This window comes from Oncorhynchus mykiss, chromosome 28, assembly GCF_013265735.2.
Source record: "Oncorhynchus mykiss isolate Arlee chromosome 28, USDA_OmykA_1.1, whole genome shotgun sequence".
NCBI classification, from domain to species: domain Eukaryota; kingdom Metazoa; phylum Chordata; class Actinopteri; order Salmoniformes; family Salmonidae; genus Oncorhynchus; species Oncorhynchus mykiss.
In genome coordinates this window covers 38,909,277-38,936,362 of record NC_048592.1, presented here as the reverse complement: position 1 = coordinate 38,936,362, position 27,086 = coordinate 38,909,277, and the positions used below count along the sequence as shown (strand labels likewise).

The following is a 27,086-nucleotide window of genomic DNA, read 5'->3' as shown; positions in this document are numbered from 1 at the left end:
ACCCATTCAGCATCATTCACACCCTCTTAAGCTTTAGCCCCACCCATCTCTTTAAGGATTCACATGTGAGGCCATGTGCTAAACAGAGGGAGTAAGGTAGTGTAGTAAACAACCAAAGATTTCAAGACTAAAAGTGGTAAAAGTAGTAGTGAAAATAAACTTTAACTAGTGGGCCTATATCCTAATCTGACTTTGGTGCAGGTCATGTTGTTCTTCACATTACCGTCTCTGCTAAACACACACTATATCAAATACAATCAGAGTTTATGTGTCACATGCACAGGTTACATAAGGTGTAAATGGTACAGTGAAACGGTAACTTGCACAGTGGAGTCTTTGGTTTAAACAGCTAGCTAAACAACGAACCGGAATCCCAACTCATAATCCATTGCATCCATGCATAAACCTATAGGTAGCTAAAGCTCAACAAACTAGGTTCCATGTTAGCTAGCTAGCTAACAAATAATATCACTACACAGATCATACACTAGCTAGCGAGCTAGCGAGCCAGACAACTAACGTCAGGTAGCTAACAGTACGCTTTAACTTGCAACGAAAACAACTTATTGACAAAAAGTAAAAGCTTATAATATCTGAAAATGTAGCTCGACTCTAACCCGTGTATACATGATGATGAACGCTTCTCCCTCTGTCATGGATGTTCGCCCTTAGTTTGAAGATGTCATGTGTTCTCTTTTCGACTTTCTCCGCATCTTGGAATCATCTCTCTGCTTCCGCCGGGCATCTCACGGATTTCAAAACTGGATCAACTTCTTCCGTGACAACAACACTGTTAATCGCCTTTTCTTCTGGCGACAGTGATGGGAGAAGACTCTACAATGGTTCAATGAAAATGTTTGTACCTAAATCAGGGATTTCCTCATTGTCTGATTAATTTTCAGTGTCAGAAAGAGTCGGCACGGTGCGATTGCCTCCAGAAGGTTGTCCATCATAACTTTTTCCCACTGATCTTTGTCGATAGCGCGTTTAACTTCAGGGCAGCAATGCAACACTTTTACAGTTCTTCGTGATATCTTTCAAAATAATTGTGTTAGCAAGGATTATCTACACATACTGAGCAGCTCATGTTATAGACAGAAGCATGCTACACGGCAGACCAATCCAAACTCATCTCTCGGCATGTCCAGCCCATCCATTATCTCAGCCAATCATGACTAGCGGGAAGTTTACTGTCTTTTTTCTGTGGCTAAACCAACTAGGCTTGTAATTTAACAATTGTATTTGCATTTACAGATGGCATAGACATTTATTATTAAGGCACATGAAAATTCACATGTTCCAGAAAGCATTTCTGCCCAAAAATGCATTTTGATTAAAAAAATAAACGTTCAAATGCCTGTAAAGTAGTGACGTGCGACATACACCTAGCTTCTTGCTTTCAGCCGTCAAGAGGCCCTACAGGCTACATCTCAAATGGCATCCTATTCCCTACATAGTGCACTACTAAGCTGCTATGGGCCCTGGTCAAAAGTAGAGCACTAAATAGGGAATCGGGTGTCATTTGGAACACATGATAAATCTCATATCTCTGTTTTGTTCAGAGCCAAGTGTTTGTTTGGTTAACGAGGGGAGATTAGAGCTTCTGACTGGCAGCTGGTGAATGCTACTATTTTATCAGACAGAACAGAACAGAGCAGACAACCAGCTAATGCTAATTACCCACCATTCAAGATGTGTAGGGCTAAGGGGAGACAACAGCGTTATCTGGAGTACTCTCAGAGTGGGAGATACAATCAGAGAGACCTCTTAACCAGGTGCTGAGTAGGACTTTAATCAGATATGTTACATTTAGACGGCAGGTGGAACGCAGGGAAGGGAGAGGAGGGGGGGGGGGGGTAGTTGGTGTTAATTTGTAGGTCGAGGCTTTTCCGGATCGTCGCGGTAACCTTTGCCCAGCCCCCTTGTGTTCCGACATCAATCAATTCCAAATGGGGAAAAGTAAACGCTTCCCTCCGCTTCTGGCAGGTCATTTCTCCAGGAGCAGATTAGAGCGACACACACACTGATGCCGACACAGACACACAGACACACACACCCTAAGTCTGCTTGCTTAAAATGAGTGGCGTCCTTCCTAATAAATTGTCTGTGTGTCACTGGGGGGGCTCCAATCTATCTGTAGTGCAGCCAGTCAGCCAGCCAGCCAGTCAGTCAGCCAGCCAGTCAGTCAGTCAGCCAGCCAGTCAGCCAGCCGCTGTGAGATTAGGCGTCAGATTGGAGAGGGAAACAATATCCATTAGTCTGAAGCGCTACCTTTGCTGGAAACATTAAGAAAAAAAAATGTCCGCTTCTATCCTCCATTCCATTAGTCCTCTGGACCCGTGTGTATGTGTTAGAGTTCTCATCGGGCCTGAACATTTGAGCCCGGTTCGACCCAAAGTCGAAGCTCGAAAAAAGACTGATTTTTTTTTCAAACAAATTTTCTTTAAACTGTTAGTGGGTTTATCACAGCCAAGATCCTCCGGTACCGTGTTGAGTGTTGGTTGGTTGATGCGCCGGGTCCAAACGTACAGCTAGCTAGCTGGTGGTTCTAGCGGTAGCATGTAAACTAGCTTGCAGTGGTGACAGCTGAGGTAGAGCCCGGGCTAGTTTCTAGTAAGTGGCGGGCCAGATTCAGTTGAAGCAGCATCGTTGATCGTGCTTGTTATCGCAGAGAATCTGGTGGTTCTTAAACAGACCTATTGGCTATATAAAGCTAATCCAAATGTAACTTTAGCTAGCTAGCTGCCCATGCAAACGTTTAAAATTGTATAAGTGTCCATATCAATTCTAATTAGCATAAATGGTCCACAGAAAATTCAAGATATAGTTGGGCAGCAGTGGAGTGAGGAGACAGGAAACAGCCATTGGGCCTAGAAAAAGCAGAGCAAAAGAGGAAAACTCAACTTACACTGAACAAGTTGCTTGTGGTTGAGGATATCCCTCTAGTGGTGTGGAGGCTGTGCTTTGTCAAAATAGGGGGGGGGGGGGGGGGGGGGGGTGTTATATCCTTCCTGTTTGGCCCTGTCCGGGGGAATCATCGGATGGGGCCACAGTGTCTCCTGACCCCTCCTGTCTCAGCCTCCAGTATTTATACTGCAGTAGTTTATGTGTTGGGGGGCTAGGGTCAGTTTGTTATATCTGGAGTACTTCTCCTGTCCTATTCGGTGTCCTGTGTGAATTTAAGTACGCTCTCTCTAATTCTCTCTTTCTCTCTTTCTTTCTTTCTCTCGGAGGACCTGAGCCCTAGGACCATGCCTCAGGACTACATGGCATGATGACTCCTTGTTGTCCCCAGTCCACCTGGCCGTGCTGCTGCTCCAGTTTCAACTGTTCTGGCTGTGGCTATGGAACCCTGACCTGTTCACCGGACGTGCTATCTGTCCCAGACCTGCTGTTTTCAACTCTCTAGAGACAGCAGGAGCGGTAGAGATACTCTTAATGATCGGCTATAAAAAGCCAACTGACATTTACTGCTGAGGTGCTGACTTGCTGCACCCTCGACAACTACTGTGATTATTATTATTTGACCATGCTGGTCATTTATGAACATTTGAACATCTTGGCCATGTTCTGTTATAATCTCCACCCGGCACAGCCAGAAGAGGACTGGCCACCACACATAGCCTGGTTCCTCTCTAGGTTTCTTCCTAGGTTTTGGCCTTTCTAGGGAGTTTTTCATAGCCACTGTGCTTCTACACCAGCATTGCTTGCTGTTTGGGGTTTTAGGCTGGATTTCTGTACAGCACTTTGAGATATCAGCTGATGTACGAAGGGCTATATAAATACATTAGATTTGATTGTGATTTGATTTGATTTGAACAAAAATATAAACGCAACTTGTAAATTGTTGGTCCCATTTTTCATGAGCTGAAATAAAAGATCCAAGACATTTTTCATACACACAAAAAGCTAATTTCTTTCAGGTTTTTGGGCACAAACTTGTTTACATCCCTGTTACATCCCTGTTATTGAGCATTTCTCCTTTGCCAAGATGATCCATCCACCTGACAGGTGTGGCATATAATCAAGAAGTTGATTAAACATGATCATTACACAGGTGCACCTTGTGCTGGGGCCAATAAAAGCCCACTAATATGTGCAGTTTTTTGTCACACAACACAATGCCACACATATCTAAAGTTTTGAGGGAGTATGCAATTGAAATGCTGACTGCAGGAATGTCCAGCAGAGCTGTTGTCAAAGAATGTAATTTAGCTAATTATGTCCAACCGGCTTCATAACCTCAGACCACCTGTATGACATTGCGTGGGTGAGGGGTTTGCTGAGGTCAACGTTGTGAGCAGAGTGCCTCATGGTGCCGGTGGGGTTATGGTATGGGGCAGGCATATGCTACAATTTGAATAACACAAAGATACTGTGACGGGATCCTAAGGCCCATTGTCGTGCCACCGCCATCACCTCATGACCCCATGTCACAAGGATCTGTTCACAATTTCTGGAAGCTGAAAATGTCCCAGTTCTTCCTTGGACTGCATATTCAACAGACATGTCAACCATTGAGCATGTTTGGCATGCTCTGGATCCAGTTCCCGCCAATATCCAGCAACTTTGCACAGCCATTGAAGAGGAGCAGAAGCACATTCCACAGCCTGATTAACTCTATGCGAAGGAGTGCTGATTGATGGTGGTCACACCAGATCCTGACCTTCCTTCTGATCCACACCTCTATCTCTTTTTTTTTAAGGTATCTGTGACCAACAGATGCATATTATTCCCAGTCATGTAAAATACATAGATTAGGGCCTAATATTTGTTGTTTCAATTGACTGATTTCCTTATATGAGCAGTAAACATACTCTGTTTCATGGAAACATGGCTCTCTCGGGATATACTGTCGGGAGTCGGTCCAGTCATCTGGATTCTCAGTTCATCGCGCCGACAGGAAGAAGAACAGCTGGGGGTGTATGTTTGTTTCATGATTAACAACTCATGGTGTAATTGTAATAACATACAGGAAGTCCTTTTGTTCACCTGATCTGGAATACCTCACAATCAAATGCCGACCGTATTACCTCCCAAGAGAATTCTCGTCGGTTATTGTCACAGCCGCGTATATCTCCCCCCACAAGCCGATACCACGACGACCATCAAGGAACTTCACTGGACTTTATGCAAACTGGAAAACCATATATCCTGAGGCCGCATTTATTGTAGCTGGGAACAACGTAAACTACCTTTAACCGGACAATCATAGTCCCCATGCCCAGGAACGCCAAGGTAACCTGCCTGCATGACTCTCGTCACATAGCACTCACATCTATAGCCATGAAATGCTTTTGAAAGGCTGGTCACGGCTCACATCAACACCCTCATCCCAGACACCCTGGACCCACTCCAACCCCAACAGATCCACAGATGACAACATTTCCATTGTACTCCGCACAGCCCTCACCCACCAGTAAAAAAAAAACAACTGTTTATTGGCTTCTGCTCAGCATTCTACACCAAAGTCCTTTCAAAGCTCATCAATAAGCTCAGGACCCCGGGACTGAATACCTCCCTCTACAACTGGATCTTGGACGCCCTGACGGGGCGACCCCAACACATCTGCAATACTGACCATCAACACGGGGGCCCCTCAGGGGTGTGTGCTTAGTCCCCTCCTGAACTCCCTGTTCACCTACAACTGAGTGACTGTGGACGACTCCAACATCACTTGAGGCCAAGCTTCCTGCCACCCAGGAACTCTATACCAGGTGGTGTCAGAGGAAGGCCCCAAAAAATGTGGCAAAGAATCCAGCCACCCAAGTCATAGAATGTTCTCTCTGCTACCGCACTGCAAGCGGTCCAGTGCACCAAGTCTGGAACCAACAGGACCCTGAACAGCTTCTACCCCCAAGCCATAACTCTGCTGAACAGTTAATCAAATGACTACCTGGACTACCTGCTTTGACACTTTTTTCACTGACTCCTCCCACACACTCACACATACTTCCACTGACACCCCAATACACACACACACACTACATATGCACAGACACACATAACATGGGCACACACACATACTGACGCCACACACACTTTACCCCTACCTACAGTATACTGCTGTTACTGCCTATTATCTATCCTTTACCCCTACCTACAGTATACTGCTGTTACTGCCTATTATCTATCCTTTACCCCTACCTACAGTATACTGCTGTTACTGTCTATTATCTATCCTTTACCCCTACCTACAGTATACTGCTGTTACTGTCTATTATCTCTCCTTTACCCCTACCTACAGTATACTGCTGTTACTGTCTATTATCTATCCTGTTGCCTAGTAACTTGACCCTTACCTACACATGTATGTACATAGCTACCTCAATTACCGCGTACCCCTGCACATCGACTCAGTACTGGTACTCCCTGTATATAGCCATGTTATTACCTGGCACTCCCTGTATTTTTTTTATTTTATTTCACCTTTATTTAACCAGGTAGGCAAGTTGAGAACAAGTTCTCATTTACAATTGCGACCTGGCCAAGACTAAGAAAAGCAGTTCGACACATACAACAACACAGTTACACATGGAGTAAAACAAACATAGTCAATAATACAGTAGAAAAATAAGTTTACATACAATGTGAGTAAATGAGGTGAGATAAGGGAGGTAAAGGCAAAAATGGCCATGGTGGCGAAGTAAATACAATATAGCAAGTAAAACACTGGAATGGTAGATTTGCAGTGGAAGAATGTGCAAAGTAGAGATGGAAATAATGAGGTGCAAAGGAGCAAAATAAATAAATACAGTAGGGGGAGAGGTAGTTGTTTGGGCTGAATTATAGATGGGCTATGTACAGGTGCAGTGATCTGTGAGCTGCTCTGACAGCGGGTGCTGTTAAAGCTAGTGAGGGAGATAAGTGTTTCCAGTTTCAGAGATTTTTGTAGTTCGTTCCAGTGATTGGCAGCAGAGAACTGGAAGGAAAGGTGGCCAAAGGAGGAATTGGTTTTGGGGGTGACCAGAGAGATATACCTGCTGGAGCGTGTGCTACAGGTGGGTGCTGCTATGGTGACCAGCGAGCTGAGATAAGGGGGGACTTTACCTTGTAGATGACCTGGAGCCAATGGGTTTGGCGACGAGTATGAAGCGAGGGCCAGCCAACGAGAGCATACAGGTCGCAGTGGTGGGTAGTATATGGGGCTTTGGTGACAAAACGGATGGCACTGTGATAGACTGCATCCAATTTATTGAGTAGGGTATTGGAGGCTATTTTGTAAATGACATCGCCGAAGTCGAGGATCGGTAGGATGGTCGGTTTTACGAGGCTATGTTTGGCAGCATGAGTGAAGGATGCTTTTATTTTTACTTGCTATTCATTATTCACTGTGTATTTATTCCTTGTGTCACTATTTCATTTTGAAAAAAATATTTAACTCTGCATTGTTGGAAAAAGACGCATAAGTAAGCATTTCCCTGTTAGTCTACACCTATTGTTGGATTTGATTTGATTTGATTAGCTGCATATCACCTTGTGAGAGCACATCCTGTTGATTGGTTATATTGAAGTATGCTAATGACACGAACACATTTGATTAGCTGTATATCAACTTGTGAGAGCACATCCTGTTTTATCTGTCTTAATAAAGTAACTTAGCCTACTTCAATATAACAAATCAATCATGTAAATCAATCAATCAGGTCATTACAACAGTATACAATTAATTCATGCCTTTACAGATGCACTATTGCAGAAATCGCTCCGCCATTTCCTGGTTGCTAAAATTTTGTTTGTCTAATTTCAGTTTATGTGAGAAAACACATATAGTATAGTGTAGAGAATCATTGTACCATCTGTGAAATATATTTTACATAATTAAAAATATTGCTGGTGTACAAAATCAATGTAAAAGATGCAAAAACTGAAAACTTAACAACGGGAAGCATAGAAATACAAAGAACAGATCTACCGCGTCTTAGACTTGCTTTCAATGAGAATGACAGATCTATAACCCACATTTCTATGTGATTTTGGTCTGTTCGTCCCAAAAGTTACATACTGCAGATTTAAATACAAATCATGAATTGTATTTTTTTAAACGAAATAACAAAAGGGAGTCTTGAGTAATTCAAATAAATATCTTGATTTTCTGTCAAATATCTATTTGAATAACTGCTCAAAAGCCCCGTGTTTTGAATGCATATTTGATTAGGAAAACATTTGGATCAGTTATTTGGTCTATTTCGGATATTTTACAGGGTCCTGACATTAGCAAGGAAGTCATAGGATGTATTCTGTTAAGACGTATCGGCGTTAACAATTGCCACTGGAATGTGGGCTTCTCCTGTTACTGAGATGCGCTCCAGTCTACATTCCAGACGATTCTTATCGCAATTTGAAATGTTTAAAATCATCAGAAAAAATACGTTTCATCATGGCCACTAATTTCCTTGGATTTATTAGAATATTGGAATCCTGGGGTAGCTGAGAGAGAGCCGTAGTAGGCTAAAAAAACAATTTATGCTTGACCTGAAAAAATGTGGTCAGAGGCATGCATTGGCCAAACTGAGCATCGCCCTTACGCCTCTCAAATTTGGTAACAGTGTGGAGGGCTTCGTCTAGCTCCTGATTGACATGATTGGTTGACGGTAGGTGAGGGCGGGAGGTCCTGTATAAACACAAACTCACTTCCTTGACAACTCCCTTCACAACAGATCTGGGCTGCACCACGAAGCGCAAAAAAAAAAAGTATGAATGCGCTGGCTTCTGCAGAGGTCATATCACCAAGCTGCACGGCAAATGCAGACGTCAGATTGACCATGTAGCGCCTTTAAAAAGGTGCGCAGACACACACGGCACAGCAAGCCCGAAACCAGCCCGGCCTGGATCAATTCACAGAATTTGAGGCCCGGTGTGTTGAGTTCCATCCAGTTCGGGCTGAGAATGAGAACTCTAGTGTCTGCAGGGCGATGGTGTTGGTGGTGAGGATATTTCCTCGTTTGAGCGATCAATGCAACGTTAAAGAGACAAATCATTGAGGCAGACGCAGAACGTAAATGAATGACAGGGAAAGCATTTTTTTTAAAAATGAAATTCAATGTGCGAGAATGGTTAATAGGATCGAGGGCTTGATGGGAAAGAAATCATTGTTTAACTCAAATAGATTTGAGGTAAAAAAAAAAAAAAATACATTCAATTCATTGCCATCGCCGTCATTGTCATCAAAGCTTTTGTCTCAATTCCCATTGTTGTCACACAAGGGATGAAGATGGGGGTTTTGATGTGTGGGAATAGCCAATACCAAAACCAATAGAGATGAAATAGTATTATACATTTAAAACAGCATCCGATATCTCTTGTCCTTCAGTGGTTTAAGTGTTGAAAAGGTAAATGATATTATTCTATTGTTATGGGTATAGACTCCCATTTTCAAAGCGTTGTTTTGAGGGGAACTTCTCGCACGTGTGAGTTCCTTCATTATAATATACTGTACACAAAATAAGGAAAGTTATATACAGTGTTTTCTTTTCTTTGAGGTAAACGGGGTATTTGAGGTATATGGGGTATTTGAGGTATATTGGGTATTTGAGGTATATTGGGTATTTGAGGTAAAGTATGTGGGGTATTTGAGGTATATGGGGTATTTGAGGTAAAGTATGTGGGGTATTTGAGGTATATTGGGTATTTGAGGTAAAGTATGTGGGGTATTTGAGGTAAAGTATATGGGGTATTTGAGGTAAAGTATGTGGGGTATTTGAGGTATATGGGGTATTTGAGGTAAAGTATGTGGGGTATTTGAGGTAAACGGGGTATTTGAGGTATATGGGGTATTTGAGGTATATGGGGTATTTGAGGTATATTGGGTATTTGAGGTATATTGGGTATTTGAGGTATATTGGGTATTTGAGGTAAAGTATGTGGGGTATTTGAGGTAAAGTATGTGGGGTATTTGAGGTATATGGGGTATTTGAGGTAAAGTATGTGGGGTATTTGAGGTATATTGGGTATTTGAGGTATATTGGGTATTTGAGGTATATTGGGGTATTTGAGGTATATTGGGTATTTGAGGTAAACGGGGTATTTGAGGTATATGGGGTATTTGAGGTATATGGGGTATTTGAGGTATATGGGGTATTTGAGGTATATTGGGTATTTGAGGTATATGGGGTATTTGAGGTATATTGGGTATTTGAGGTAAACGGGGTATTTGAGGTATATTGGGTATTTGAGGTATATGGGGTATTTGAGGTATATGGGGTATTTGAGGTATATTGGGTATTTGAGGTAAACGGGGTATTTGAGGTATATTGGGTATTTGAGGTAAACGGGGTATTTGAGGTATATGGGGTATTTGAGGTATATGGGGTATTTGAGGTATATTGGGTATTTGAGGTATATTGGGTATTTGAGGTAAAGTATGTGGGGTATTTGAGGTATATTGGGTATTTGAGGTATAGCATGTGGGGTATTTGAGGTAAAGTATGTGGGGTATTTGAGGTATATTGGGTATTTGAGGTATAGCATGTGGGGTATTTGAGGTAAAGTATATGGGGTATTTGAGGTATAGCATGTGGGGTATTTGAGGTAAAGTATGTGGGGTATTTGAGGTATATAGGGTATTTGAGGTATATTGGGTATTTGAGGTAAACGGGGTATTTGAGGTATATTGGGTATTTGAGGTATATTGGGTATTTGAGGTATAGCATGTGGGGTATTTGAGGTAAAGTATGTGGGGTATTTGAGGTATATAGGGTATTTGAGGTATATTGGGTATTTGAGGTAAAGTATGTGGGGTATTTGAGGTATATTGGGTATTTGAGGTATAGCATGTGGGGTATTTGAGGTAAAGTATGTGGGGTATTTGAGGTATATAGGGTATTTGAGGTATATTGGGTATTTGAGGTAAAGTATGTGGGGTATTTGAGGTATATGGGGTATTTGAGGTATATTGGGTATTTGAGGTATATTGGGTATTTGAGGTATAGTATGTGGGGTATTTGAGGTATATGTGGTATTTGAGGTATATGGGGTATTTGAGGTATATTGGGTATTTGAGGTATATTGGGTATTTGAGGTAAAGTATGTGGGGTATTTGAGGTAAAGTATATGTGGTATTTGAGGTATATTGGGTATTTGAGGTATATTGGGTATTTGAGGTAAACGGGGTATTTGAGGTTTACAGGGCATTTGAGGTATAGTGGGTATTTGAGGTAAAGTATGTGGGGTATTTGAGGTATAGTAAATGGGGTATTTGAGGTATAGTAAATGGGGTATTTGGGGTATATGGAGTATTTGGGATATTTAAGGTATAAGTGGTATTTGAGGTACAGTAAATGGGGTATTTGAATTATATGGGGTATATGGGGATTTTGAGGTATATGTTGTATTTAAGGTACGAGGTATTTAAGGTATATGGGGTATTTGCGGTACAGTATATGGGGTACCTGAGGTATATGTTGTATTTAAGGTACGAGGTATTTAAGGTATATGGGGTATTTGCGGTACAGTATATGGGGTACCTGAGGTATATGGCGTATTTAAGGTACGAGGTATTTAAGGTATATGGGGTATTTGAGGTACAGTACATGGGCTACTTGAGGTATATAGTGTATTTGAGGTATATGGGGTATTTGAAGTATATGGGGTATATAAAGTAGGTGGGGTATTTGAGGTATATAGGGTATTTGAGGTATATAGGGTATTTGAAGTATATGGGGTATATACAGTATGTGGGGTATTTGAGGTATAGTATATGGGGTATTTGAGGTATATTGGGTATTTGAGGTATATTGGGTATTTGAGGTATATTGGGTATTTGAGGTATATTGGGTATTTGAGGTATATTGGGTATTTGAGGTATATTGGGTATTTGAGGTATATTGGGTATTTGAGGTAAAGTATGTGGGGTATTTGAGGTATATGGGGTATTTGAGGTATATGGGGTATTTGAGGTATATTGGGTATTTGAGGTATATTGGGTATTTGAGGTATATTGGGTATTTGAGGTAAAGTATGTGGGGTATTTGAGGTATATGGGGTATTTGAGGTATATGGGGTATTTGAGGTATATTGGGTATTTGAGGTATATGGGGTATTTGAGGTATATTGGGTATTTGAGGTATATTGGGTATTTGAGGTAAACGGGGTATTTGAGGTATATTGGGTATTTGAGGTATATGGGGTATTTGAGGTATATTGGGTATTTGAGGTATATTGGGTATTTGAGGTAAACGGGGTATTTGAGGTATATTGGGCATTTGAGGTTTACAGGGCATTTGAGGTATATTGGGTATTTGAGGTAAACGGGGTATTTGAGGTATATTGGGTATTTGAGGTATATTGGGTATTTGAGGTAAACGGGGTATTTGAGGTATATTGGGCATTTGGGGTTTACAGGGCATTTGAGGTATATTGGGTATTTGAGGTATATTGGGTATTTGAGGTAAAGTATGTGGGGTATTTGAGGTAAACGGGGTATTTGAGGTAAAGTATGTGGGGTATTTGAGGTATATTGGGTATTTGAGGTATATTGGGTATTTGAGGTAAACGGGGTATTTGAGGTAAAGTATGTGGGGCATTTGAGGTATAGTGGGTATTTGAGGTAAAGTATGTGGGGTATTTGAGGTATAGTAAATGGGGTATTTGGGGAATTTGAGGTATATGAGGAATTTGGGGTATATGGAGTATTTGGGATATTTAAGGTATATGGGGTATTTGAGGTACAGTAAATGGGGTATTTGAATTATATGGGGTATATGGGGATTTTGAGGTATATGTTGTATTTAAGGTACGAGGTATTTAAGGTATATGGGGTATTTGCGGTACAGTATATGGGGTACCTGAGGTATATGGCGTATTTAAGGTACGAGGTATTTAAGGTATATGGGGTATTTGAGGTACAGTACATGGGCTACTTGAGGTATATAGTGTATTTGAGGTATATGGGGTATTTGAAGTATATGGGGTATATAAAGTAGGTGGGGTATTTGAGGTATATAGGGTATTTGAGGTATATAGGGTATTTGAAGTATATGGGGTATATACAGTATGTGGGGTATTTGAGGTATAGTATATGGGGTATTTGAGGTATAGTATATGGGGTATTTGAGGTACAGTAAATGGGGTATTTGAATTATATGGGGTATATGGGGATTTTGAGGTATATGTTGTATTTAAGGTACGAGGTATTTAAGGTATATGGGGTATTTGCGGTACAGTATATGGGGTACCTGAGGTATATGTTGTATTTAAGGTACGAGGTATTTAAGGTATATGGGGTATTTGCGGTACAGTATATGGGGTACCTGAGGTATATGGCGTATTTAAGGTACGAGGTATTTAAGGTATATGGGGTATTTGAGGTACAGTACATGGGCTACTTGAGGTATATAGTGTATTTGAGGTATATGGGGTATTTGAAGTATATGGGGTATATAAAGTAGGTGGGGTATTTGAGGTATATAGGGTATTTGAGGTATATAGGGTATTTGAAGTATATGGGGTATATACAGTATGTGGGGTATTTGAGGTATAGTATATGGGGTATTTGAGGTATATAGGGTATTTGAAGTATATGGGGTATATAAAGTAGGTGGGGTATTTGAGGTATATAGGGTATTTGAGGTATATAGGGTATTTGAAGTATATGGGGTATATACAGTATGTGGGGTATTTGAGGTATAGTATATCGGGTATTTGAGGTATAGTATATGGGGTATTTGAGGTATAGTATATTGGGTATTTGAGGTGTAGTATATTGGGTATTTGAGGTATAGTATATTGCGTATTTGAGGTATAGTATATTGGGTATTTGAGGTATAGTATATTGGGTATTTGAGGTATAGTATATTGCGTATTTGAGGTATAGTATATTGGGTATTTGAGGTATAGTATATTGGGTATTTGAGGTATAGTATGTGGTGTATTTGAGGTATAGTATATCGGGTATTTCAGGTACAGTATATCGGGTATTTGAGGTACAGTATATCGGGTATTTGAGGTATAGTATATTGGGTATTTGAGGTATAGTATGTGGGGTATTTGAGGTATAGTATATTGGGTATTTGAGGTATAGTATATTGGGTATTTGAGGTATAGTATATGGGGTATTTGAGGTATAGTATGTGGTGTATTTGAGGTATAGTATATGGGGTATTTGAGGTATAGTATATTGGGTATTTGAGGTATAGTATATTGGGTATTTGAGGTATAGTATATTGGGTATTTGAGGTATAGTATATTGGGTATTTGAGGTATAGTATGTGGTGTATTTGAGGTATAGTATATTGGGTATTTGAGGTATAGTATATGGGGTATTTGAGGTATAGTATATTGGGTATTTGAGGTATAGTATGTGGTGTATTTGAGGTATAGTATATTGGGTATTTGAGGTATAGTATATTGGGTATTTGAGGTATAGTATGTCAGGTATTTGAGGTATAGTATATTGGGTATTTGAGGTATAGTATATTGGGTATTTGAGGTATAGTATATTGGGTATTTGAGGTATAGTATGTCAGGTATTTGAGGTATAGTATATCGGGTATTTGAGGTATAGTATATCGGGTATTTGAGGTATAGTATATCGGGTATTTGAGGTATAGTATATGGGGTATTTGAGGTATAGTATATTGGGTATTTGAGGTATATAGGGTATTTGAGGTATAGTATATGGGGTATTTGAGGTATAGTATATTGGGTATTTGAGGTATAGTATATTGGGTATTTGAGGTATAGTATATGGGGTATTTGAGGTATAGTATATGGGGTATTTGAGGTATAGTATATTGGGTATTTGAGGTATAGTATATCGGGTATTTGAGGTATAGTATATTGGGTATTTGAGGTATAGTATATCGGGTATTTGAGGTATAGTATATTGGGTATTTGAGGTATAGTATATCGGGTATTTGAGGTATAGTATATTGGGTATTTGAGGTATAGTATATCGGGTATTTGAGGTATAGTATATGGGGTATTTGAGGTATAGTATATCGGGTATTTGAGGTATAGTATATTGGGTATTTGAGGTATAGTATATCGGGTATTTGAGGTATAGTATATTGGGTATTTGAGGTATAGTATATCGGGTATTTGAGGTATAGTATATTGGGTATTTGAGGTATAGTATATCGGGTATTTGAGGTATAGTATATCGGGTATTTGAGGTGTAGTATATCGGGTATTTGAGGTATAGTATATTGGGTATTTGAGGTATAGTATATCGGGTATTTGAGGTATAGTATATTGGGTATTTGAGGTATAGTATATGGGGTATTTGAGGTATAGTATATGGGGTATTTGAGGTATAGTATATCGGGTATTTGAGGTATAGTATATCGGGTATTTGAGGTGTAGTATATCGGGTATTTGAGGTACAGTATATAGGGTATTTGAGGTGTAGTATATGGGGTATTTGAGGTATAGTATATTGGGTATTTGAGGTATAGTATATTGGGTATTTGAGGTGTAGTATATTGGGTATTTGAGGTATAGTATATTGGGTATTTGAGGTATAGTATATCGGGTATTTGAGGTATAGTATATAGGGTATTTGAGGTATAGTATATTGGGTATTTGAGGTATAGTATATCGGGTATTTGAGGTGTAGTATATCGGGTATTTGAGGTATAGTATATCGGGTATTTGAGGTATAGTATGTGGTGTATTTAAAATCTTACACATTTTTTATATACGGTTTCTCATGTACAGATGATTGACAGATGAAGTACAGATGATTGACAAATCATTGAAAATAAATGGGGGGTTTTCAATCATTGATTAAAAATGTAACTTTAATCTGAAATGACCCCAACCCATCCTTACTACATGAAGCTCTCCCACTTCCTACCCCACTAGTCTGAATGTGTAACCATGGTGACAGCATTTCCACTTCCTACCCCACTAGTCTGAATGTGTAACCATGGTAACAGCATTCCCACTTCCTACCCCACTAGTCTGAATGTGTAACCATGGTAACAGCATTCCCACTTCCTACCCCACTAGTCTGAATGTGTAACCATGGTAACAGCATTCCCACTTCCTACCCCACTAGTCTGAATGTGTAACCATGGTAACAGCATTCCCACTTCCTACCCCACTAGCCTGAATGTGTAACCATGGTGACAGCAGTTCCACTTCCTACCCCACTAGCCTGAATGTGTAACCATGGTAACAGCATTCCCACTTCCTACCCCACTAGCCTGAAGGTGTAACCATGGTGACAGCATTTCCACTTCCTACCCCACTAGTCTGAATGTGCAACCATAGTGACAGCATTTCCACTTCCTACCCCACTAGTCTGAATGTGTAACCATGGTGACAGCATTTCCACTTCCTACCCCACTAGTCTAAATGTGTAACCATGGTAACATCATTTCCACTTCCTACCCCACTAGTCTGAATGTGTAACCATGGTGACAGCATTTCCACTTCCTACCCCACTAGTCTGAATGTGTAACCATGGTGACATCATTTCCACTTCCTACCCCACTAGTCTGAATGTGTAACCATGGTGACAGCATTTCCACTTCCTACCCCACTAGTCTAAATGTGTAACCATGGTAACATCATTTCCACTTCCTACCCCACTAGTCTGAATGTGTAACCATGGTGACAGCATTTCCACTTCCTACCCCACTAGTCTGAATGTGTAACCATGGTGACAGCATTTCCACTTCCTACCCCACTAGCCTGAATGTGTAACCATGGTGACAGCAGTTCCACTTCCTACCCCACTAGTCTGAACGTGTAACCATGGTGGCAGCATTCCCACTTCCTACCCCACTAGCCTGAATGTGTAACCATGGTGACAGCATTTCCACTTCCTACCCCACTTGTCTGAATGTGTAGCCATGGTGACAGCATTTCCACTTCCTACCCCACTAGTCTAAATGTGTAACCATGGTGACAGTTGGTGTGTATAAGGTCCTTTCTTGTTGGTCCAAAACATTGGTATAAAATCCATGAGATATTGTAGAACATCCTATCCGTCTGATGGAGTCAATTCCCAGATTTAGGGATTTGGAGTTTTGGATTTCACGTTTTGGATTTGGAAACTACCCTCTTTTTCATCAGTGTCATCTAGGTGTTTTACCTTTGAGCATCCAAACAAACAACTATTTTAATGTATGTTATTGTAGCCAGTACTTACCTATGGATATCTGAACAAACAATCTGTTTTTACTGTACGGTAGTATGACCAGGCTTACCTGTTGGCATCCAGGGGTCTGCCGTGGGCTTCACTCTGGTGTTGGCCTGTTCCCAATCTAGATCGTCCTCTCTCCCCTGGCTGTACCCGCAGGCTGCTAACGGCTTGTCAAACTTACAATCACCTGTTACAAAAGACAGAAGAGAATCATTCACAATTAATCTTGTTTGTGCAACTATTCCATTTACTCCACACCATAATGAAAATGAAAACAATAAATTACATTCATAACATTCATTATCCCCCCCCCCCGTCTCTATTTATAATGCAATATGGCCTCTGAGGCTGAGATGCTGAGACGGGTTGAGGTGAGACAAAGTGAGGGACTAGAACAGCCGTCGATGCACAACACACATTAGCCACATTAGCCAACATGGCAGTCCAATTTCACTATGACAAGTAATGAAATGTCCCGGCTCCATCATCGTTCGACGTCGACTCTGTGCCAAGTGGCACCCTAGTCCCTATTTAGCGCACTACTTCGGACCAGAGCTCTGTGTAGTGTGTAGTGCACTAACTAGGGAACAGGGTGACAGTTAGAACACAGGCGTAGGGTTCCGAACGGCACCATCTAACAGGTATTGATTTATGCTTTCCTCTAACAGCAGTTAGTGCTGTTGCGGCACTCCAGTCTATGGGACTTAGCTGTTCACCTGTCTTTCATTGACACACACACACACACACACACACACACACCACTGTTCTACTGCCTCTACTCTGAAGCTGACAGTGAGGAATCATTAGGAGATGTGTGTGTGTGTTTGTGTGTTCAGCTCTGCCTGTTGGTGTGCGATCGATTAATACATACTCTCCTTTATTCCTCCCACCTATAAGGCCATACAACACAATGTCAAGGTTCCTCCCATCTATAAGGCCATACAACACAAAATTAGGTCCTGATCTGGCTACGCAATATGGCTGTGAGCTACACTAGTTCATTTAGCAGACAAGATTTGCTTAGAAAATCATGTCATTATTTTATAGTATGATGAACACAATTGAACAAAGCTGGATTAAAAAGGATATTTTCTCCAAATGATTTGAGGGAGTGTGCCCATGTGGATATTCTGTGTTGAGCCGTTAACAAAGAAATCCCTCCTATATGTTTAATTTAGATGTATTTATGTTGGTCTACAAACGTTGGGCTGTATGATTCGATTTTTAATACATTCTAAGGATGCATGATGCGACTCTAATGACGATGTGAAAAAAAAGTTTCTTGAAAGACATGAGCTCTGCTTTGTTTTGTTTTTGTGCAGGCTGTACACACTTCATCAGTCTCTCATTCACAATTTCCCTTTGTGTGGCTGTAATTCCCCTTTAAAAAAATCCATGTATTTTTTTTGTGGACAGTGGCTGTTGTGCCCTTGGGCTGAATATAATCATTGTAATTCCCTTCTCCCTGAGTGCTGCGCGCCCCGAAACACCTCTCACTCACATGGCTCTCCGTCAATTGATCGGGTCTTTCTCACAGGCTACAAGTGAAGACAGACATATCAGGGAGGCAACCGCGCTCATCCTGATCCAATTCTGAGGTGCATGTTGAAGATATTGGAAGAACTGTCCACATTTACTTTTCGTCAGACAACAAGATGAGTAGGTCTAACGAACAGCAAAAGCAATAGCCTACGTCAATCTACTATCCCACATAGTACAAAAGTCGTCCTATTCCGTGCGAGAAATAAATATTCCAAACATAGCCTAAGACAGTTGGGGGATGCCATAGATCCCAAATTTGACCACTAGCATGAACATTTTTTTTTATGCAATATGACTGACACAACAGATCAGAACGTTTAGCTTAAAATGTTGATAAACTATTAGGCTATTTCTTCACATTATAAGCACAGCAATGCGCACATGGCAGTAGGCTATAAACAAGAATGTTCAATTAGCAGGAAAACACCATTATCAAAAGTGACCACTGTCCCCCACTTAGTACAAAGGTTGACCTATTAAATTCTGTTTGATAAATAAATGATCCAAACATAGTCTGGAAGAGCTGTGGGATGGGATAGATCCCAAATGAATACAACCACAAGCATCAACAAAAACGTTTATTTTTTATTTTTATGCAATTAGGCTGAACTCAACAGATCAGAACGTTTAAAATGTTGATAAACTGTTACTGCCTTGACCAATAGCGTCGTTGCGTAAAAAAAGTATGCAGCATCAGCTGGAACTATGTCGACAGTTCAACATTCACCTTCTGCTACCATTTCTGTCAAGCCGTCTACACATACAGTCTGATGCATACGTTTGATACATCCAACGTATGCACCACACAGAACGCACTGCAACAAGGCAAACGCAGTGCTCCATGTAAACCTCCAAAAGCAATCATCAAGTTTACAGACGACACAACAATAGTTGGTCTGATTACCGACAATGACCAGACAGCCCACAGGGAGGTGGTGAGGGCCCTGGCAGACTGGTGCCAAGATATTAACCTCTCACTCAATGTCAACAAAACAGAGGAGATGATCGTGGACTTCAGGAAACAGAAGAGGGAGCACGCCTCTACCCACATCGACGGGACCGCAGTGGAGAAGGTGGAAAGCTTCAAGTTCCTCGGGGTACACATCACGGAAAATCTGAAATGGTCCACCCACACAGACAGTGTGGTGAAGAAGGCGCAGGGATCCTCCTCTTTTTAAGAGGCCATCATTCTGTTTTCTCCCACAATTGCATAGCCTATAGAAATGTTGCGCAACATGAGCTCTCATGAAGTGTTCGGTTAGATTTTCAATTACATTTACATTGATGTCAGAGTGATTAGAGGGACAATAGAGTGCTAAGTACCAGGCAGTTAGACAGTTTGGTGGGCTACTAATAACCATCAGCAGAATGGTCAGCAGAGCTTGAAGAAGCCTAATGACCTTGACTAAACTGTCGGCACGTGGAATTTGACTGCCTTCATGACTCGTGACTGCCCGTGTGGTGGTGATACGGTCACCGTAACAGCCCTAGTCATACCTACATTTGCTAATCTTGCCAACAAAAAAAGTTATCAAAGTGGCCTCAATGAAAATATACCTCAATGAAAGATGGAGCCGCTTTCTTGCTTTCTTTGTTTTTTTTTGTCTAGAATTTTATTAAAAGTACTACAGTGCTTTTTTTTACTATAATTCTTTCAATCATTTATCTTTGCTCCGGAATTTATTTTTCTTTTTTTGTTAAGTTTAGTTACATGATTTCTCAATTTACTGTATGTTTGCCCGTCTGCTGTGTTGTCAGACTTATTTTCTATTCCGTTTGCCTCATCCCTCTCAGCCATTCAGTTTTTTCAATTCATCATCTGTACATGGGGATTGGGCAGTTCTAACAGTCAGTTTTTTCAATTCATCATCTGTACATGGGGATTGGGCAGTTCTAACAGTCAGTTTTTTCAATTCATCATCTGTACATGGGGATTGGGCAGTTCTAACAGTCCGTTTTTTCAATTCATCATCTGTACATGGGGATTGGGCAGTTCTAACAGTCCGTTTTTTCAATTCATCATCTGTACATGTGGATTTGGCAGTTCTAACAGTCCGTTTTTTCAATTCATCATCTGTACATGGGGATTGGGCAGTTCTAACAGTCAGTTTTTTCAATTCATCATCTGTACATGTGGATTTGGCAGTTCTAACAGTCAGTTTTTTCAATTCATCATCTGTACATGGGGATTTGGCAGTTCTAACAGTCAGTTTTTTTTGATGAGCGCATGCCTGTAATTGGAAGCAGCCGTTTCATAAATGCTTCAAGTGCAGCGTCAGATTGTTCCTCATTACACAGATCAGACTAACAAATATGTTTCACATCTTCGACATTCGGATTCACTACAAAAACCTCTTGTAATCATTGTTTATTCACAATTTTAGGTCCAATCTTTGGAACTTAGTTTATTCTAGATATGGCTATTATATTATCGTCACTACATCCGATGGGAGTGGATACCGCTTCAGAGCAGATTGTCTGCAACATTAGTAAAGATGTGATCAATACACGTGAATGATTTAGTTCCTGTTCTGTTTGTTTGTAAATACCCTGGTAGGTTGACTAATGACTTGAACCAGATTGCAGGCGCTCGTTAAAGCTTGGAACCTATTTTTTTGAGCGGGCAGCTTGATGACAACCAGTCAATATTTAGGTCACCCAGAAAATATACACCTCTGTTGATATTACATTCATTATCCAACATTTCACACATATTATCCAGATACTGACTTTTAGTACTTGGTGGTCTACAGCAACTTCCGACGCGGATAGGATTTAGATGAGGCAGATGAACCTGTAGCCATATTTCTTACACATCATCTGACTTGAGATCCTCTCTCAGCCTAAATTAATACATACATGGCAACACCTCCACCATTTGCATTTCTATCTTTCCTGTATATTATATAACCATGTATAGCTACTGCATCATCAAATTAATTATCTAAGTGTGTTTCAGAGACGGGACAGAATATTAATGTTTTCCGAAGTTAATAAGTTGTCCATTTCATGAACTTTCTCAGGCTACATACAGTATGTTATTATGAGCAATTGTTTGTCCTTTTCTGAGTTGCTAGTCTGTTTTTAGTACCATTCTGAGAGGTTGACCCGAGGTAGACATGTCCGTGACATTTACATTTGATTCATTGGTACTGAGTGAGCTGCCAAACAGTTTCAGGACAAACAGTGGAATTCAATTCTATGTGCATTTGATTATTTCTGACAATACCCTCGGAGACAACAGTTAAAGGAACATAGATCAGGTTACTTACAGTCACTACACTTCTAGTTTTCTGAGATATAATACCCTTTCCATCTCCTCTGTCACTGATTATGACAGGGAGGATGCAGTTTTCTATGTTGACGGAGATCATCCTGGAACCGCTGCAGTTAGGGTGAATCCCATCTCTTTTAAAGACTGTTGGTTGCTCCCGCACGAAGTGAAAATTGTCACAAAAGGAGACATTCCTCTGTCTTTGCAGAGTTTCTTCAGGAACTCGTTTAGGGCAGCGATGTGGCTGTAACCCCTTCTATAGCATATAGCAAAGGGGAGCTAGAGATTACTGTTCTCTTCCCTGTGCCAACAAGGGTGTTGAAGATAATTTCGTAGTCCTTCTTCAGTTCCTCAGATTGCAAAAAAGTGAATGTCGTTAAAACTAACTTGAATGACAGGCCAAAATCTCTCACCATCGAGCTGCCCACGACGATGGTTGTCGTGACAGAATCCGATGGGGAAGGAAGATGGGGGAACGGAACGGGCCTGCCTTTGGGCAGGGGGGAAGGAGGTGTACTTTGTCTCATGCCAGCCGTACATGTACCAGCAGCAGTGGATGGCATCAGAATCTTTGGGTCGGTGATTGGCTGAGCTGTGGAGGAGGGCCCAAGACCTTGTTTCATTTGGTCGTCTGCTGGCTGAGCTGTGGAGGAGGGCCCAATAACTTGTTTCATTTGGTCGGTGATTGGCTGAGCTGTGGAGGAGGGCCCAAGACCTTGTTTCATTTGGTCATCTGCTGGCTGAGCTGTGGAGGAGGGCCTAAGACCTTGTTTCATTTGGTCGTCTGCTGGCTGAGCTGTGGAGGAGTGCCCAAGACCTTGTTTCATTTGGTCGTCTGCTGGCTGAGCTGTGGAAGAGGGCCCAAGACCTTGTTTCCTTTGGTCGGCGACTGGCTGAGCTGTGGAGGAGGGCCCGAGGCCTTGTTTTCTTTGGTCGGTGATTGGCTGAGCTGTGGAGGAGGGCCCGAGGCCTTGTTTTCTTTGGTCGGCGACTGGCTGAGCTGTGGAGGAGGGCCCAAGACCGTGTTTCATTTGGTCGGTGACTGGCTGAGATGTGGAGGAGGGCCCAAGACCGTGTTTCATTTGGTCGGTGATTGGCTGAGCTGTGGAGGAGGGCCCAAGACCTTGTTTCCTTTCGTCGGTGATTGGCTGAAATGTGGAGGAGGGCCCAAGATCTTGTTTCCTTTGGTCGGTAATTGGCTGAGCGGTGGAGGAGGGCCCAAGATCTTGTTTCCTTTGGTCGGTGACTGGCTGAGCTGTGGAGGAGGGCCCAAGACCTTGTTTCCTTTGGTCGACGACTGGCTGAGCTGTGGAGGAGGGCACAAGGCCTTGTTTCCTTTCGTCGGTGATTGGCTGAAATGTGGAGGAGGGCCCAAGACCTTGTTTCCTTTGGTCGATGATTGGCTGAGCGGTGGAGGAGGGCCCAAGATCTTGTTTCCTTTGGTCGGCGACTGGCTGAGCTGTGGAGGAGGGCCCAAGACATTGTTTCCTTTGGTCGGCAACTGGCTGAGCTGTGGAGGAGGGCCCAAGACCGTGTTTCATTTGGTCGGCGACTGGCTGAGCAGTGGAGGAGGGCCCAAGACCTTGTTTCCTTTGGTCGGTGATTGGCTGAGCTGTGGAGGAGGGCCCAAGACCTTGTTTCATTTGGTTGTCGGCTGGCTGAGCAGTGGAGGAGGGCCCAAGACCTTGTTTCCTTTGGTCGGTGATTGGCTGAGCTGTGGAGGAGGGCCCAATACCTTGTTTCATTTGGTCGGTGATTGGCTGAGCTGTGGAGGAGGGCCCAAGACCTTGTTTCCTTTGGTCAGCGACTGGCTGAGCTGTGGAGGAGGGCCCAATACCTTGTTTCATTTGGTCGGTGATTGGCTGAGCTGTGGAGGAGGGCCCAAGGCCTTGTTTCCTTTGGTCGGTGATTGGCTGAGCTGTGGAGGAGGGCCCAAGACCTTGTTTCCTTTGGTCAGCGACTGGCTGAGCTGTGGAGGAGGGCCCAAGACCTTGTTTCCTTTGGTCAGCGACCGGCTGAGCTGTGGCTGGTGCCCCTGGACGGCTGTTGGCTGTTGGTGTATTCCCAAGATCAGAGCTGACTCCCGGGGACGGTATGTAAGCTAGTGGTTAGAGCGTTGGTCCAGTAACCGTCATCTTGCCCCGAATAAGGCAGGTAACCCACTGTTCCCCGGTAGGCCGTCATTGCAAATAAGAATGTGTTCTTAACTGACTTGCCTAGTTAAATAAATAAAGATTAAAAAAATATATATCAACAATAGAAGAACGAAATCCACCTCCAGCAGGACAAAGCTTTATCTGATTGGATACATGGAGGCCAACCAGAGGCCAACCAGACTGCCTCCCACACAAACTCCTTTGCTTTGCCAGTCTCCCACCGGCTGCAGAGTTGAGCTTACAATCTGTCCAGTGGATTGGAGCAGGTCAGCCTGACCCTTCAACCCCTTGGCTGTAGGAGGCATTCAGAACAGACATAGTAAAAAGTAAGCACATCTTGTTTTTTCCTGCAGCTGAGCTAGCAGCCGGAGAATCTCTTCCCTAAAGCTATTTGATAATAATACAATTGGAACAGACAAAGAATGTATGTTAATTTAGATGGTCCACCTAATTTTCCTCCCCTTGCGTAGATATCACCTCACACCTTGGGCATGAGCCCAGACCTAGACAGAAATGTGCACCTGTTACATTGTTAATGACAGTAAGTCTGTAATCCCAGCCCACTGACCAGAACAACATGAGACCAGGTGTATGACTCACCTGACCAGAACAACAGGTGCATGAATCACCAGAATAACATGAGACCAGGTGTATTCCCAGCCCACTGACCAGAACAACATGAGACCAGGTGTATTCCTCATCAGAACAACATGAGACCAGGTGTATTCCCAGCCCACTGACCAGAACAACATGAGACCAGGTGTATTCCCAGCCCAATGACCAAAACAACATGACACCAGGTGTATTCCTCACCAGAACAACATGAGACCAGGTGTATTCCCAGCCCACTGACCAGAACAACATGACACCAGGTGTATTCCTCACCAGAACAACATGACACCAGGTGTATTCCCAGCCCAATGACCAGAACAACATGAGACCAGGTGTATTCCTCATCAGAACAACATGAGACCAGGTGTATTCCCAGCCCACTGACCAGAACAACATGACACCAGGTGCATTCCTCACCAGAACAACATGAGACCAGGTGTATTCCCAGCCCACTGACCAGAACAACATGAGACCAGGTGTATTCCCAGCCCACTGACCAGAACAACATGACACCAGGTGTATTCCTCACCAGAACAACATGACACCAGGTGTATTCCCAGCCCAATGACCAGAACAACATGACACCAGGTGTATTCCTCACCAGAACAACATGAGACCAGGTGTATTCCCAGCCCACTGACCAGAACAACATGAGACCAGGTGTATTCCCAGCCCACTGACCAGAACAACATGACACCAGGTGTATTCCTCACCAGAACAACATGACACCACGTGTATTCCCAGCCCACTGACCAGAACAACATGACACCAGGTGTATTCCCAGCCCACTGACCAGAACAACATGAGACCAGGTGTATTCCCAGCCCACTGACCAGAACAACATGACACCAGGTGTATTCCTCACCAGAACAACATGAGACCAGGTGTATTCCCAGCCCACTGACCAGAACAACATGACACCAGGTGTATTCCTCACCAGAACGACATGACACCACGTGTATTCCCAGCCCAATGACCAGAACAACATGAGACCAGGTGTATTCCTCATCAGAACAACATGACACCAGGTGTATTCCTCACCAGAACAACATGACACCAGGTGTATTCCCAGCCCACTGACCAGAACAACATGAGACCAGGTGTATTCCCAGCCCACTGACCAGAACAACATGACACCAGGTGTATTCCTCACCAGAACAACATGAGACCAGGTGTATTCCCAGCCCACTGACCAGAACAACATGACACCAGGTGTATTCCTCACCAGAACGACATGACACCAGGTGTATTCCTGACCAGAACAACATGACACCAGGTGTATTCCTCACCAGAACAACATGACACCAGGTGTATTCCCCACCAGAACAACATGACACCAGGTGTATTCCTCACCAGAACAACATTACACCAGGTGTATTCCCAGCCCAAGTCTTGTCCATGTTTTATCCTCTCAGACTCTCATATGAGCTGTATTTCTCCTACTATCATCATGGCTGTGACATTCTGCCTTATGATGCTGTGAATCCTGCTATTAATATGTGTGTGTGTGTGTGTGTGTGTGTGTGTGTGTGTGTGTGTGTGTGTCTGTGTGCATGTCTGTGCGTGTGTGTGTGTGTGTGTGTGTTTGTGTGTGTGTGTGTGTGTGCATGTCTGTGTGTGTGTGTGTGTGTGTGTGTGTGTGTGTGTGTGCATGTCTGTGCGTGTGTGTGTGTGTGTGTGCCGGTATGTGTGTGTGTGTGTGTGTGTGTGTGTGTGTGTGTGTGTGTGTGTGTGGTTATTTTATCATTCACCTGTTGTGGCGACAATGTACAGTACTATAATGAGGCTCTAACGAGAACCAGGCTGGATTCGTATTGGACAGACACTCCCTCCATAAGGACTCATGATAATGATTAATTTAGTTCAAGCCTGGTTCTGAGAGGGCGGACACACAAATACATCATTAAATTGGTGGAAAAGGGTTGCGGATCACATGAACAATAGAAGAGAAGGTCAAAGGTGAAGATGTATCAGGAGGGAGTGTATTGTTGGGTTGGAGAGATTTGAGTTCCAGCTTGTTGTGTATACTAATAGTGTATGAATGCTGGAGATTCCCCAGCCAATGGTTCAACAGGACTCAGGATTGGTCCTTCAAGGGGCTGGTCGGTCGAACACGTTTGTTCATTTTTCTGCTAAAATTCTATTCTTTCCTTCCGTTTGTACACAGACGGAATTAATTCCATATGATTTGATGATTTCTGTTTGCTTTGCAGAGACGTGTGTTCGTTTCAGGAGAAATGTGCATTCATCTACGAGGCTCTGTAAGCTCAGAGAGATCAGTGTCCTGGGGTGGTTTGTCTTCCTGAGACCCTCCCCTCCACTCCCCCTCTCACCTCCCCTCCACTCCACTCCCCTCCTTTTTGCTCTTCACCTCACCTCCCTATCCCTCCTCTAATTACCTCTCCTCTCC

The 27,086-nt window shown here is 42.5% G+C and overlaps 1 protein-coding gene across 1 annotated transcript in view; it reads right to left on the bottom strand.

Moving 5' to 3' along the window:
• Positions 1-27,086, bottom strand: part of LOC118944840 (receptor-type tyrosine-protein phosphatase mu-like) — a 543,829-nt gene that overhangs the window by 396,961 nt on the left and 119,782 nt on the right. The window contains exon 2 of the mRNA XM_036966400.1: positions 17,157-17,279. Within this exon, the coding sequence (XP_036822295.1) occupies positions 17,157-17,279 (123 nt within the window). The remainder of the gene's footprint in view (positions 1-17,156; positions 17,280-27,086) is intronic.